Genomic DNA, 14,721 nt, shown 5'->3' on the forward strand with positions numbered 1-14,721 from the left:
ACTCGTCACTTGAGCCCTCCCTCTTCCCTTGCCCAAATTTTGTAGTGATGCAGCCTACAATGGTTTAGAAATGTATTTTATTTGTTACATTTATATTCCACCAAGAAGCTCAAAGTCTGTGTGCATGGCAGGGCTCACACCAACTCTGTGAGCTGCTTCAGCAACATTAATGAGTATCTGAAGTGTGGGTGCACACGAAAGCTCATACCAATCACTAACTTAGTTTGTCTCTAAGGTCTATTGGAAGGAATTATTTTATTTATTTTATTTTGTTTCGATTAAAGGTTGAGGACATTGACATTCTGTTCCTAGCCCCGCGGCAGTATTGAATGCCGAAGAAGCGTGGGAAAATTCTGTATGGTTTTAGGGATTAATTTTGTACAGTATTTCGGTCTTCCTCCAAACAGCTGCAGTTGGTACTTTGTGCTGTGCTTGAAAAATTATTTTGCTGAACCTTAAAACCTCCATGCATACAGCAGCAGAAATCGGCTGCGGAGCTGTTCCATTAGGCATGGGGAAAAACTAGCCAGTGGCACCTCTGTCCTGAAAAGCCCCTATGTCAATAATAATAATAATAATAATAATAAGTTATTTAACCCGCCCCCCCCCGCCCAATCTGGCTGGGTTTCCCCAGCCACTCTGGACGGCTTCTAGCCAAAGATTAAAAATACATTTAACATTTTGGCCCCGGGAAGTTGTTGAAGCGGGAAGATAATTCGATTTTAGGCAGGAAGTTCCTGTTAAGAGCAAAGGCCCGTCCTTTCCCTGAGCTGCCTCATTCCTTGCAAGACTACATTTCCCAGCGTCCTCCGCTTCGCCGAACGTACGCGACGTCGCGCGCGGCGCGCTGGGACACGTAGTCCTCCACCGGGATGCCTGAAATCCCACACACACACGCAAGAATGCCCGCCTATCCCTATGCGAATCATTTCCTTCCGTTTGCCCCGGATGAGCTTCGGCGGGCGGGGTGGCACGGAGGGGCCACCGGGGTGGTCGCCTGGGCCGGTCGTGGCTTTCGAGGAAGCGGCCTTGCCGAGCGGAGCCGCCTCCGCCACCGCCATGTTTGGCTGCTTGGTCGCGGGGAGGCTGGTGAGTGGCGCCCGCGGCCAGCAGCGCAGGCCGGAGTGGGCGGGACCCCTTGCTGCCGGGTCTCTATGGAAACGAGGGGGGAAAGGGGGTTGCTATGGGAACGGGAGGGCACTTGGGGTTTCTATGGTGAGGATGCGGGCGCCTGGTTCCCTTGGTAACTCGTAAGGCCCAGGGGGGATGCGCCAGGCGTTTCTCATGGAAGTGGGTGAGGAAATATCTAGGCGATATATGTATTTCTATGTACTGCTTTAAGGTTTCTTTTCCATATACGTTATGATATATGAGAAGAAGCAAGTCCCAGCAAAGGAAGAATGGATACAAAAGCTCGTGGAATACGCAGAAATGGCAAAACTTACCAGAAGAAGATCACAAACTTTTTATAAAAGAATGGAAATGGTTTATGGGATATTTACAGATAAATTGTAAACAGATAAAAACATTGGCAGGATTATCGTAAAAACCTGCAGTTTTATAAGCGTATATATTTAAAGGAGATGAATAAATGAGCAAATTAAGTTCCTTGGGAATATGCAGAAGATATTAAAAATAAATTTAAGGAAGCACAGAAAGAGGGGGAAGGAAGTCAATTTTTGAAATGTCGAAACGATTGTAAAATCAGTGAAATGTATAAACTTGAAAAGTATATATTATTTATATATATATATATATATATATATATATATATATGTTATGAGATATGTAAATACAATCAAGCAGTAAATTACTATCATTATTACAATCAAGCGGTGCATTACTTTTTTTATTAAATTTGTATACCGCCCTTCATCCGCAGATCTCAGGGCAATTCACAAAAACACACACAAACAAAACACAATATAAAAACCACAAATTGCATAGTAAAGGTCAGAACAATATCAAAGCAATAATACCCTTTCCCACAACACACATAAATTTTATGGAATATTTGTGTGTTTGTATACATCTTAAGTTTTCCCCCTCTACACTCAAGCAGTATATATAGTGGTATAAACTATATACCACTTGATCATAGGGGGAAAATCTCAACAGTGGTCAACAAATGAGATAAAACAATGAAAGCACTTAAAATAAAAGAAGTAAGACCGTGATTTAAAATATGCAATTTAAAACAATAATGGACTAAAACAGATTAAAACTACTTGTACAAAACTAGGCCTGCCGTGTTTAATGGATTGCATTAACCGAGTAAAAATATTTTGGTCAATGAAAAATGTGCTTCCAATTAACCGGGCAGCATATTTTCCCCCATTTAAAATTGTATTTTTAATAAATAAATAAAAAGCAATGGCAACTCTCAGTGGAACCTAGGCAGCATAAATACAAGCAATAAAACAACTGAAACATCTTTAAAACAATTCCAGTACAGATGGAGGTTGGAAAAGATCTGTGCTTTAAAAGTTTGCTGAATAAGAAAGCTCTTCAGTAGATGACAAAACAGCCAACAGGGACAGCGCCTTGCCTAATGTTTAACAGGGAATTCCAAAGGGTAGGTGTCATAACCGGGAAGGTGAAATTCCTAACTTGTGCATAATGGACCTCCTGCTATGATGGTATGTGCAGGAGGTCCTAACCTGCAAGAACAGATAGGAGAAGGGTTGTTTGGCATACTGCTTCATTTTTTCCTGCACAGTCTCCATTTCAATGCATTCTTTTTTCCTGGAGGGAGTTTGAATTCCGCTACAGGCTCAAATCCCTACTTCATTCCCTGCTCTTCTTTTGTAGGTGCAAACAGTTGCACAGCAGGTGGCAGAAGACAAGTTTGTGTTTGACTTGCCCGACTATGACAGCATCAACCACGTGGTGGTCTTCATGCTGGGGACCGTTCCCTTCCCAGAGGGAATGGGAGGATCTGTCTACTTCTGCTACCCTGATGAAAATGGGATAGCAGTGTGGCAGCTCCTGGGCTTTGTCACAAATGAAAAACCAAGTGCCATCTTCAAAATTTCCAGTCTGAAATCTGGTAAGAACATTGAACGTAACCATTAAAGCCTGGGAAGGGGTTTGCTGTAGAGATAGGTGACTGGTAGCCAGAAGCAGCAATTCAACCTTCACTTTCCCTTGTGGTCCACAGCATAGCTGTTAGTCCCACCTCTTTTCTCTGAGGCACAGGCAAAGGGCTTTTGAACCCCCTTCTCTGTCCAGCTGTTGTGATTAGCAAAATGGACTCTAAGTTCCTTGTTTGTGCCTTGGCTCATACATGGGAGCCATTGGCTGAGGCCCTCAAGGGGAGAACTGACAGGAGGGGAAGAGAGTGAGAGATAAAAATCCCTTTGTTTGTATCTCACATTCTGTGGAAGTGAGTAGAGGCAGTATTGTTGACCTTTCAGCCTTTGCTCATGACTGGTTTTTATTTCTAGGTAAGCGTTTGCCTGTCGGGTGTGGGGAGTTCCTTAACCCAAGCTGCCTCACCCTACTCAAAAGTTGTTCTGTGTGACTCTGCCAGAGCTGGCGCTAAAATCATGTATTCTGGGTCTGAAAGATGCAGGAAGAGAGAACCCAGAATCACTCACTGTGCTTCAAGCTGTCCTCCTAGTTGTCTTCTTTGGGGTAACTGGTGTGTGCCCTCTGTTCCCAGAGAGGGGTCCTTTCTTGAAGCAACCTTTTTATGCAGCTAAGATACTCAAAAGTAGAACTACAGTGTTGACATCAGTGGCTAACTTAATTCATTTCACTTCTTATACTCCGAGCATGTCTTAGTTGGATACAGTATGCTCCGAGTAGACCAACTGAAATGAATTGACTTAAGTTAGCCGTTGATGTCAGTACCGTAGAGACTATGATTTTGAAGCATTAAAACGCCACTGCTTTTCTGTTGTCGGGCTGTGTTCTCTGTTTCTTGTTGACGGAGGTAGATGCTTTGTTTAAGAAGTCTTATGTAAATCTGGGCTGTTTTCAGAACTGTGCTTCTACTGAGGTCAGGACAGATGCATTACACCACTTGTGATGTTGTCTCTTTTAGGGAAAGGTAGCCATCATCCGTTTGGAGCTATGAATATCCCCCAAACGCCATCTGTAGCCCAGATTGGGATTTCTGTGGAGCTGCTGGAACTCTTGGCTCAGCAAACTCCTGTAGCAAGTGCCGCTGTGTCATCAGTCAATTCATTCACAGAGGTAATGAATAGCAAGCGATTTTGATTTCAGCAGTTACTGCCGGAATAGCCTCTTCATTAATGGGCCTTAGAGCATGGGACATAATGCCATGAAGACAAGTGAGGCATTAACAAAAATTGCCTTACTCGTCAGAGCAGCAGCTTTCAAACTGTTTTCTGAGTTCCTCAGTGAAAAGAGCAATAATGTTCCCTGAAAGACAGCTTGATCCTCAGTACCGATCTTTGCTTGCAGATGTGTAGCTTTAACAGAATGTTGGAACAGAGCCTCCATTTTCACAATAATAGTGAATCATAGAATCTTAGAGTTGGAAGGGATCCAAGGGTCATCTAGTCCAACCCCCTGCAATGCAAGGAATCTCGGCTAAAGCATCCATGGCAGATGGCCATCCAGCCTCTGCTTAAAAACCTGCAAGGAAGGAGAGTCCACCACCTCCCAAGGGAGTCTGTTCCACTGCTGAACAGCTCTTCCTGTCAGAAAGGTTTTCCTGATGTTTAGTCGGAGTCTCCCTTCTTGTAATTTGGAAGACACTGGTTTGAGTCCTACCCTCCAGAGCAGAAGAAAACAAGCATGTTTGCTCTTCCTTGTGATCCCAACATTAACTGACTCTACACCCATAAAATTTCCCATAATGCTCTGTGGTATGCAGGAGGTTCTTTGGCAGTCGACTCCGTGTGAAAAGGGTTCTCTAAAAGAATTTAGAAGCACATTTTTTAGAAGGCCATCTATCTGTCTAATTCTTCTGCGGTTATTGGCCTGGATCCTATAATAAGGGAAGGGAAGTCCTTAAAAGGAAAGTTTCCTTTCCCTTGCAGCTGTCCCTGAAAACCCTTTTGGGAATGTCAGAAGGTACCTCTCTCCTGAGATGTGGGGCATGAAGAGCTACTGCAAGGAATTGCTCAAAACTGGGATCCTGCCCCCAAAACAGCTTTCCATTTAAGATAATTTTCTAGGTCACTGATATATTATTATAAAAAAAAAAAGATTCGGGATTAAGCCCATTAAACACAGTGAGATTTACTCCTGAGTAAAGGATTATACAGTAAATAGCTTTTTAAAGGCATGTTAATAATTCAGCAGAGTGTTATATTAAGTGGGACATGAGCCTGCAATGTGTAATCAGAGTAATTTTAGGAAAAGATACCAAGTAGAGTAGAAACATTTCTGGCTTAGCTTGTCCCTTACAATAAAAACCCTTAGATTTGGCCATCCTTAAAGGTAAAGGGACCCCTGACCGCTAGGTCCAGTCGCGGACGACTCTGGGGTTGCGACGCTCATCTTGCTTTACTGGCCGAGGGAGCCGGCATACAGCTTCCGGGTCATGTGGCCAGCATGACTAAGCCGCTTCTGGCGAACCAGAGCAGCGCACAGAAACGCTGTTTACCTTCCCGCCGGAGCGGTACCTATTTATCTACTTGCACTTTGACGTGCCTTCGAACTGCTACGTTGGCAGGAGCAGGGACTGAGCAACGGGAGCTCACTCCGTCGCAGGGATTCGAACCGCCGACCTTCTGATCGGCAAGCCCTAAGCTCTGTGGTTTAGACCCCAGCGCCACCCGCGTCCTTAGGCCATCCTTAGATGGTCTAATTAGACCATACAGAGATCCCCACCCCTGAAGAAAATCTATAATTTCTAATATGGTGATTAAAACGAACACATAAACTTACCCTTTCTCTTACCACTTTGTGAACTGGTGGCAGTTTGCAAAAACATTATAGTACTGTGGTTGGCAACTCTGTGTACTGACAGACAACTCCCTAGAAACCCTTAGAACAGAGAGTTACCTATTCATCTGTTATCTGTCTTCCCAGCTAATACTCCTCTTTCAATTTCTTTATTTATACAAGCGTTAATAAACTGCCAACTCATGAAAAATATTGTGACTGTGTATACAATTAAATGAACATAATAAAACACAGAAGCAATGGGCAACACTCAATCAAATTAATTCCATTATAATGCTTGGCGAAACAAACGTTTCCAGCAGGTGACAAAATATTAAATATTGTAGGAAACATCCCACCTCGTGTTTCTCAAAGTGGCTTGCAGACCTAAAAACAACTTGCAGTGATAAAATATTCCATAAAGCTTCTCTTAGGGAGGAACAAGTTATTAACACAAAGCGCTGTCTCCCCTCCCTGGCTTTTGCAACTGGTTGCATTTGTTTCCCTGCTGACATGTCCAGAAGCAAGTCTCCTATTGTCCTGAAGCCTTTGCTGAGGCAGCACAAGTCAAATGAGCAGATCACTCTGGTACAGTAACGAGATGCACTCCTCATAATATAGTAATATGTTTTCATTTGGATCGTATCGGTAAACAGTTGTTTAAATGCCAAAATAGAGCACCTGGCTAGGATTGACTGAAATGATTATGTACATCCTTTTTTTTTTAAAGTGCTTTTGTTGTTGTGTATTTCAGTTCACTCAAAAGATGCTAGACAATTTTTATAACTTCGCTTCGTCCTTCGCTGTCACCCAGGCCCAAATGACACCCAACCCATCGGAAGCTTTTATTCCTGCAAATGTAGTTTTGAAATGGTAAGGAGATTGCCGGGGGAGGACTGTGCGTTCACCAACACAAGGTCTTGGTAGGACTGAATTAATGGTGCGGTAGTAACATTATCCCTAACTGTAAGTGTTACCTTTTTAGTATAGCAGTAGTTGAATTTATACTGTATAACTATTTCATGTATTTAGATCAGGCTTGTGAATAGCCCTTCAGCCTGGTTACCTGCAGCAAGTCTGATATGCTTCCAGACAATCAAGACCAGGAATTTAACAAAAAGCAGACACAATGTTTTAAAAATTATTTTTGATAAATACAAATTAGGATTCCTGAATTGCATTGCACCCAGCATAACTGTTCAAGATTCAGTGGTGTTGGAGTGAAAATCCTGGTGATCTTCCCTTTACAGTACATGCAAAGGAGAAGGATTGCATAAAGCTCAGCAAAGTAGCTAGAAGATGGCTTTTATGTGACTTTATTTGTGCTTATCTTTTTTCTTCTTGCAGGTACGAGAATTTCCAAAGAAGATTAACTCAGAATCCTTTGTTTTGGAAAACATAATCTGGAGCCAAGTTCTCTCTAATGCGCGCTATAGCAACTGGTCACAACTTAAAAGATGCAAAAGATGGAGCCTACAGAATAAATCTGGATTGGTCGATTAAAAGTCTGAGCAGAATTGGGGGAGGGCAGCTTTTGTAATATTTATGGGGCATTTGTTACAAATTAAAGCTCTAAAAAACAGTCATTGCCGTTTTTCTTTTTTTAGAGTTAAAAATGTGGAACCACAACAGGAGCTCCTCATTATGAATTGTATGGAAAACTCTTTCCATCATGTTAATGAGCAAATAGGTCCTTGTTTGGTGGTTCTTTAACGCTTTAGGTTTCGGCACTGTTGTGCGTATCAAATTGCAAATAAAACTTGGTCTGAAGCCTGCGCCTCTTTGAAAATACGCTGTTAGTAGTTTCCAGTGTAATTCTGTCAGTACAGATAGAACAGTTCACAAATTCATACAAGCATAGGGTTGGAAGGGTCCCTGAGGATAATCTAATCCAATCCAAATATACAGCGGTCCAATATGGAAATTGAATCTGCAACCTTGGCATTGTTATCAGCACTATTATCTAGCCAACTACTAGCCATCCAGTAGATATGATTAGCTCCTGGTGTATTGTGTCTGAACTCTGTACTTCATTTCTTTCTATGTAATATCTTGGTCTGTATGTATTTGCCTGTTGGGGTTCACAGCTAATAACTTCCCTATGCCCAGAGTTCATCCAAACATAGTAGTCAGTGAAACTGGTCACATAGCTACTGGTGACCTATCGTGGTTCTTTTTTTCAAGGTTGTCTGGCGAGAAGAGTGGTACAATTTCCTGTTTAAGTAGGGTTGCCAAAACAGCTGTTGCAAGGAGTTGCCATTGCAGATCCTGCTGAACCTGTCACCCAGTGGGTTGCCAAACACTGATCCACGACCTTCATTCCAGTAGTCCACAGAGTGTCTGCGGATTTCTGGTTGAAGAAGACAGATGATTTTTAATCCAATGTGCTACTGTTTCTTTCATTTCTTGTATATCTTCCACAGGGTGTATTTAAAATACATTATATAAGAAATAGAAGAAGCAATAAAAATGCAGTTGAAAACCATGCAGCATCTAGCACAGCACAGTGTGATTGCTGCAACAGGCAGAATTGTCGCTTAAGTGATCTGTCTCGCCAGTTTTCAACTGGCCCATGCGGTGGGGGGGGGCGGATTGAGAACAACTAACCCGATTCATTCATGGACCTTGCATTCTTATAAAAAATTATTAATTTTCACAAAATTATAAACAAAACAAACAGATAAAAAAACATAGATCATGTTATTAAAATTATACTTACTAACATTGTCAAGTGACTTCATCGCTTCCCCTTGGTTGAATTTCCATGCACTTCCTTTTAACGGTTTTCCAAATCAAAGTTCTTATGAAATTTCACTTGAACATTAACATCCTTATATCCTTTAATTTTAAAATTAGACATTTTGATTCGTCACTTAACTTATATAAGATCCTAAGCCAATTAAATATCTGCAAACTATTTCCAATTTAATTTTACATATTTAATTAAATAATCATTAAATTTTGTCCATTCTTCCTGATACTCCTCTGGCCGCAGACTCTTCCGGTTAGGTTGGCTAGCTCCGAAAACTCCATCATCTTCATCTGCCATTCTTCCACCGTAGGTAGTTCTTGCGTTTTCCACTTGTTCGCTAATAAAATTCGAGCAGCAGTTGTGGCAGACAAAAATAGTTTAACATCTTTCTTGGGCAATTCTAAACCTCATGGACCTTGCATTCTTGCATTGTTTCTGTTCCAGTCGGACTTCTCAGCTATCCTGAGAAAATATTAAATATTTAAGGCATCTCTCAAATCCATGCTTTCTTTCAGTCTTAGGGTGTTGTTGCTTTAAGAAGAAGACTTCTTTTTGCTCTCATGATGGTTTAGCCAAAAGGGACTGAGTAAAATGAATTTATTTTATTACTGCTTTATTACCAGCATCTATTTTAAACCAGGGTCCAATACTTCATTTTCTGAAGAAATTGCTGTCGATGCCTTTTCTTTATTTCATTATTAAATAACCATCAGCCGTAAGGCAGGTTTATATTATTTATAACGTTAGGATGTGATTTCTGATGTAGGATTTCAAACTGGGTGTAATTTGTTTCTCTTGCCTTTCTAGAGCTATGCAGTGGTCTGATTCATTTTGCCTTTTTCTCTACCTAATCCAGTATGTACACTGTTAGGAAAAACAAATATTTTCCATAAAGTGTTCTTTTAAAACAACAAATCTTGTGTTGTTACCACTTCAGACACTCCCACTTCATAGAGGAAACATACGTGGGTGAATAAAGATAGGCAAGCGTGCTTTATTTTTAAAGTGGCCCTATTTATACTGATGTAGTATTATGAACATTTGAGGAATACACAGGTCTTAATAACATAACTTTTTTCCATAGATGCAATACAGTGTTACTCAAAAGTATCCATACCTTACACCAGCAGAGGTTAATTCAGTAAGAACTGCCAATTCTGTTACTCTGGAATCATCTTGGCAACAATGGATTCTTTTCTTTTTAAACATGCATTTCATTTGTAAAATCAAAATATTTGTAAGCTGCTTTGAGTATTATTTCATATAAATATTAAGCCTTAACAACTGATCCAATCTATTAAAAATGTACTTAAAATACAAATACATGCCATTCATAGTACATGGATATGGCTGGAAAGAAGAAACCAGTGGAGTCGGGCGAGCCAAAAAGGCTAATATAATATAACGTTGCAAACCAATTTTAGTCTATATGAGCGTCTAATACTTTTTGTTCTTAAATCTACACAAAAGTTATCCTATTGCAACATCTGGAAAATGAGATTCCCAGGAGTCTGTGGAACTCCCTGCCTATTGAAATCAAGCAAGGCACCTTCCATGTACCCTTTTCGGGACCTGCTAAAAACATTCTTGCCTACCCAGGTGCTTAAAAAGTTGAGGAAATTTTAATCTGTTTAGCTTTTGCATATTTTAAAAGTATGGTCGTGAATTTTTCTCCATTTAATTTTTATCTTTCTGTGAACCACTCTGAGCGTTTCCCCCTTTTTTTTCAACCATCAAGCGGTGTATGAATTTTATGATAAAATAAAATAAAATAGATGGTACCGTACTAAAACAACCAGTGATTCTGTTGCACCATCATAGCTTGCAAGGACCTGGTGCCTAATTTGCTGCTGCTGCTGCTGTTGCTGCTCCCGCCCGGGGGCGGAGAGCCTTTATTGTGACGTCTCCCTTAGCAACCGGGAACCCGCGTCCTAGCGACGGTCCCGCCCATCCCATTCATGGCCCCGCCCCCTCCATCCTGCATTCTGGAGGCGCCGCTGTGCGCCCAGGCGAATTTCCCTTTTTCTGCCTTCGCCTCTCTCAAGAAATCGGTTTGCTTCTGCACTGATGCGGAGGAGGAAAAGGGGAGAGGAGGGGAAATGGACTGCGCTTTGAAGGCTGGAGCGCATAAAAGGGAGTGAGAAGGAGCTATGTGACGGCCGCCGCCCCCACACCCAAGAAGAACCTCCCTAAACCAGCCCAGTCTACCTGGCTTTCTGCTTGGTCTTCTCTCTCTCTCTCTCTCTCTCTCTCTCTCTCTCTCTCTCTCTCCTCTGGTAAAGGCAGAAAAGCGGGAAAGAGGATTCGAAAATGCTGGACACCATCCATGCCACGATCTTGGAGGGCGGAAGGAACGTCTTCCTTACACTTCCCAAGCTCACGACAGAAGGTAAGCTCTGTTTCCCCGCTGGGTTTTTACAGTTCAGCCTCCTGAATGAACCACAAGGCTAATATGCTGCAGTGCAAATTGCGTTTATGAATGACTGTACCTGGGAAAGCATCTGTTGTTGCATGCAAGAGAATCCCAGATATACATATACAGCAGAGACATCACCTTGGCAACAAAGGTCCGTATAGTTAAAGCTATGGTTTTCCCAGTAGTGATGTATGGAAGTGAGAGCTGGACCATAATGAAGGCTGGTCGCCGAAGAATGGATGCTTTTGAATTATGGTGCTGGAGGAGACTCTTGAGAGTCCCATGGACTGCAAGAAGATCAAACCGATCCATTCTGAAGGAAATCAGCCCTGAGTGCTCACTGGAAGGACAGATCCTGAAGCTGAGGCTCCAATACTTTGGCCACCTCATGAGAAGGGAAGACTCCCTGGAAATGACCCTGATGTTGGGAAAGATGGAGGGCACAAGGAGAAGGGGATGACAGAGGATGAGATGGTTGGATAGCGTTCTCGAAGCTACCAGCATGAGTTTGACCAAACTGCGGGAGGCAGTGGAAGACAGGAGTGCCTGGCGTGCTCTGGTCCATGGGGTCACGAAGAGTCGGACATGACTAAACGACTAAACAAGTATACATATACATATACATATACATATACATATACATACATATGACTGGAAAGAAGAAACCAGTGGCACCGAGCAAGCAAAAAAGGCTAATATAATAGACATAAAATTACATTGCAAACCAATTTTACTCTATGTGAACATCTAATATGTCTTGTTCTTAAATCTACACAAAAGTTATCCTATTGCAACATCTGGAAAATGAGATTCCAAGAAGTCTGTGGAACTCCCTGCCTATTGAGATCAAGCAAGGCACCTTCCCTGTACTCTTTTTAGCACCTACTGAAAACATTCTTGCCTACCCAGGTGCTTAAAAAGTTGAGGAAATTTTAATCTGTTTAACTTTTAGTCAAACACACACACACACACACACACACACACACACACACTTTCTGTTTTACAATACTGAATACTCATTTAAACATCCTTAAAACATCTATTTCCATGGTTCATTTTGCATACCATGAAATCCCTACATATTTTATGTAAACTGAACCATTCAGAATTCCATCACTGCACCCATCAAAACGTATTTTGAATTTATCTTAATGCTACCAGCGTTTTCAAGTGTACACAATCCCCCCCATATATTCAATAGTCATTTTCCAATCTTCTCTAAATGCATGTTCTTCTTGTTCTCTTATTCGATATGTTTAGCTGCGCATATTCCATCAGTTTAAGTGGCCATTCTTCTATAGTTGGGATCTCGCTCGTTTTCTATTTTTGGGCTAACAAAACGCAGGCCGCAGTAGTAGCATACATAAATAACCTTTCTTGACACCTGGGAATTTCCATCTGAATTATCCCCAACAAAAAGGACTCTGTTTTTGGGGGGGGGGGAAAGTACCTTTAAACATTTTTTTCAATTCATGATGGATTATTTCCCAATACGCTTTTACCCCTTTACAGGTCCACCAGATTCAATCTCCAGATTCAATCTCTGGGGGCTGGAAGTGTCTCCTGCCTGAAAGCCTGCAGAACGGCTGCCAGCCAGAGTCTACCCTGTAAAGAGCACGAAGTTAGATGGACCAATTGTTTGACTCCATTTAAGGCTATGTCCTTATCTTACCTGCCTCCCCCCCTCTTTCACAACCTCCGTTTCCCCATAATACTTGAGATCAACTAGGAAGATAGGAGGCTGCTTTATACTGAGTTAGACCACTGGCCCATCTAGCTCAGTACTGCATGCACTGACTGGCAGCAGCTCAATAGGATTTCAAGGAAGGGAACTCTCCTAGGTGGAGATGCTGGGGATCGAACCTGAGACCTTTTGCATGCTAAACAAACCTGAACAGACTACAATTCCCAGGATTCCTTGGGGGGAATTAATGCACTTTAAATGAATGGTGTGTATGCAGCTTGTGTATGTATTAAGCAAGCATGTTTATGTGTGGGTCTGGCCCCATCCCTTGGCCCACATTGGTTTCCAGGTGTCATCCGACAGCTTGGTGCTGTTCCCCTATACATTTTTGTTGTTGTTTAGTCGTTTAGTTGTGTCCGACTCTTCGTGACCCCATGGAGCAGAGCACGCCAGGCACTCCTGTCTTCCACTGCTTCCCGCAGTTTGGTCAAACTCATGCTGGTAGCTTCGAGAACACTGTCTGAAATACACTCAGAGTCGCAAAGTGATTTCATGCTCTTTATTCAGCTCATAGTGGTGAGGAGGAATGAATGAAAGTCCCCTCAAAGTATCTGCTTTATATACATTATTTACACAATGGGCTGCACATGATTGGCTAATTCCGGAATTCTACTGTAAGCCAATCAGGTTCTGGATTCACTTCTATCTGGAGCATGATTGGGTAGTTCCTGCCAACCAATCATACTGCTGCATTGTTCTAGGACCAATCAGACTGCTGCATTTGGATCCTATTGTTCTAGGACCAATGCAGTTTGGATCCTATTCAACTCAGTACATAACACTGTCCAACCATCTCGTCCTCTGTCGTCCCCTTCTCCTTGTGCCCTCCATCTTTCCCAGCATCAGGGTCTTTTCCAGGGAGTCTTCTCTTCTCATGAGGTGGCCAAAGTATTGGAGCCTCAGCTTCACGATCTGTCCTTCCAGTGAGCACTCAGGGCTGATTTCCTTCAGAATGGATAGGTTTGATCTTCTTGCAGTCCATGGGACTCTCAAGAGTCTCCTCCAGCACCATAATTCAAAAGCATCAATTCTTTGGCGATCAGCCGTCTTTATGGTCCAGCTCTCACTTCCATACATCACTACTGGGAAAACCATAGCTTTTACTACACAGACCTTTGTTGGCATGACATATAGGGAGTCGGCCCTTGACGTTGATGCAGTGACCTGAATTCAGTTGCCTATAACCTGGTTAGAGAAATCTCAGTAAGGGCCTTTTGCAGCACCGCATTTATAGTATTCCACTGCAAAATTGCTGGCTCCATTCAAGGCAAGAGAGTTGTTGTGGTAGCTCAGTGTTCCCTTCTCTTGCTGACATATAAGTCTAATATTAGAAGAAGAGGAGTTTGGATTTGATATCCCGCCTTTCACTCCCTTTAAGGAGTCTCAAAGCGGCTAACATTCTCCTTCCCCTTCCTCCCCCACAACAAACACTCTCTGAGGTGAGTGGGGCTGAGAGACCTCAAAGAAGTGTGACTGGCCCAAGGTCGCCCAGCAGCTGCATGTGGAGGAGCGGAGACACGAACCCGGTTCCCCAGATTACGAGACTACCGCTCTTAACCACTACACCACACTGGCTCTCATTATTAGTTGCAAAAGGGAAGTGGAATTGGCTTCTCACTGCCTGGAAAAGCAAGGAGTCACTATAGTAAGGAGTGATGGGAGTTATAGGCCAAACATCCCTTGAGGGCACCACGTTGGCTATTCCAGATGCAAATGCCCCACAACCTGTGGTTCCTTCCTTCCTTTGCTTTCGCTTTATGGGACAAGGGTATTAACACGACGCAGGATAACTCTTTTATTTCTTTGCATTTCAGATATCCTCGGTATTTGGGGCACTGTTTCGGAGTTTGTTGAAAAGCAGCTTTCCATGAATAAGGTGGGAATTGTTTGTTCCTTTGCTTAAATGCTTGTTTTGAAAGATTTGGGCATTTGTGCATTCTGGTCAAA

The 14,721-nt window shown here is 42.4% G+C and overlaps 2 protein-coding genes and 1 long non-coding RNA gene across 4 annotated transcripts in view; 2 read left to right on the top strand and 1 right to left on the bottom strand.

Moving 5' to 3' along the window:
• The first annotated feature begins 921 nt into the window (after positions 1-921).
• On the top strand, positions 922-7,444 carry HIKESHI (heat shock protein nuclear import factor hikeshi). Its single transcript, XM_053385534.1, has 5 exons — positions 922-1,089; positions 2,812-3,049; positions 4,049-4,200; positions 6,617-6,735; positions 7,210-7,444. The coding sequence occupies exons 1-5, from the start codon at positions 949-951 to the stop codon at positions 7,262-7,264; spliced, it is 705 nt and encodes a 234-aa protein (XP_053241509.1). The 5' UTR covers positions 922-948; the 3' UTR covers positions 7,265-7,444.
• Positions 7,163-10,463, bottom strand: LOC128412517 (uncharacterized). Its single transcript, XR_008330098.1, has 2 exons — positions 10,397-10,463; positions 7,163-8,212 (listed from the first exon to the last, which is right to left on the bottom strand). It is a non-coding gene; the product is annotated as an uncharacterized LOC128412517 (long non-coding RNA).
• A 400-nt stretch (positions 10,464-10,863) lies between these two features.
• CCDC81 (coiled-coil domain containing 81) overlaps positions 10,864-14,721 on the top strand; it is a 35,119-nt gene continuing 31,261 nt past the window's right edge. For both annotated transcript variants that reach the window (XM_053385535.1, XM_053385536.1), the window contains exons 1-2: positions 10,864-11,003; positions 14,589-14,650. In XM_053385535.1, the coding sequence (XP_053241510.1) occupies positions 10,925-11,003; positions 14,589-14,650 (141 nt within the window). In that variant the 5' untranslated portion in view covers positions 10,864-10,924. The remainder of the gene's footprint in view (positions 11,004-14,588; positions 14,651-14,721) is intronic.

This window comes from Podarcis raffonei, chromosome 4 (genome assembly GCF_027172205.1).
Source record: "Podarcis raffonei isolate rPodRaf1 chromosome 4, rPodRaf1.pri, whole genome shotgun sequence".
NCBI lineage: Eukaryota > Metazoa > Chordata > Lepidosauria > Squamata > Lacertidae > Podarcis > Podarcis raffonei.

Bases quoted from the DNA above. Each gene is read 5' to 3' on its own strand.
- HIKESHI (XM_053385534.1), top strand. From the start codon at position 949: ATGAGCTTCGGCGGGCGGGGTGGCACGGAGGGGCCACCGGGGTGGTCG. The intron at 3,050-4,048 runs GTAAGAACATTG...TGTCTCTTTTAG, and splicing joins AATTTCCAGTCTGAAATCTG to GGAAAGGTAGCCATCATCCG. The intron at 4,201-6,616 runs GTAATGAATAGC...TGTGTATTTCAG, and splicing joins CAGTCAATTCATTCACAGAG to TTCACTCAAAAGATGCTAGA.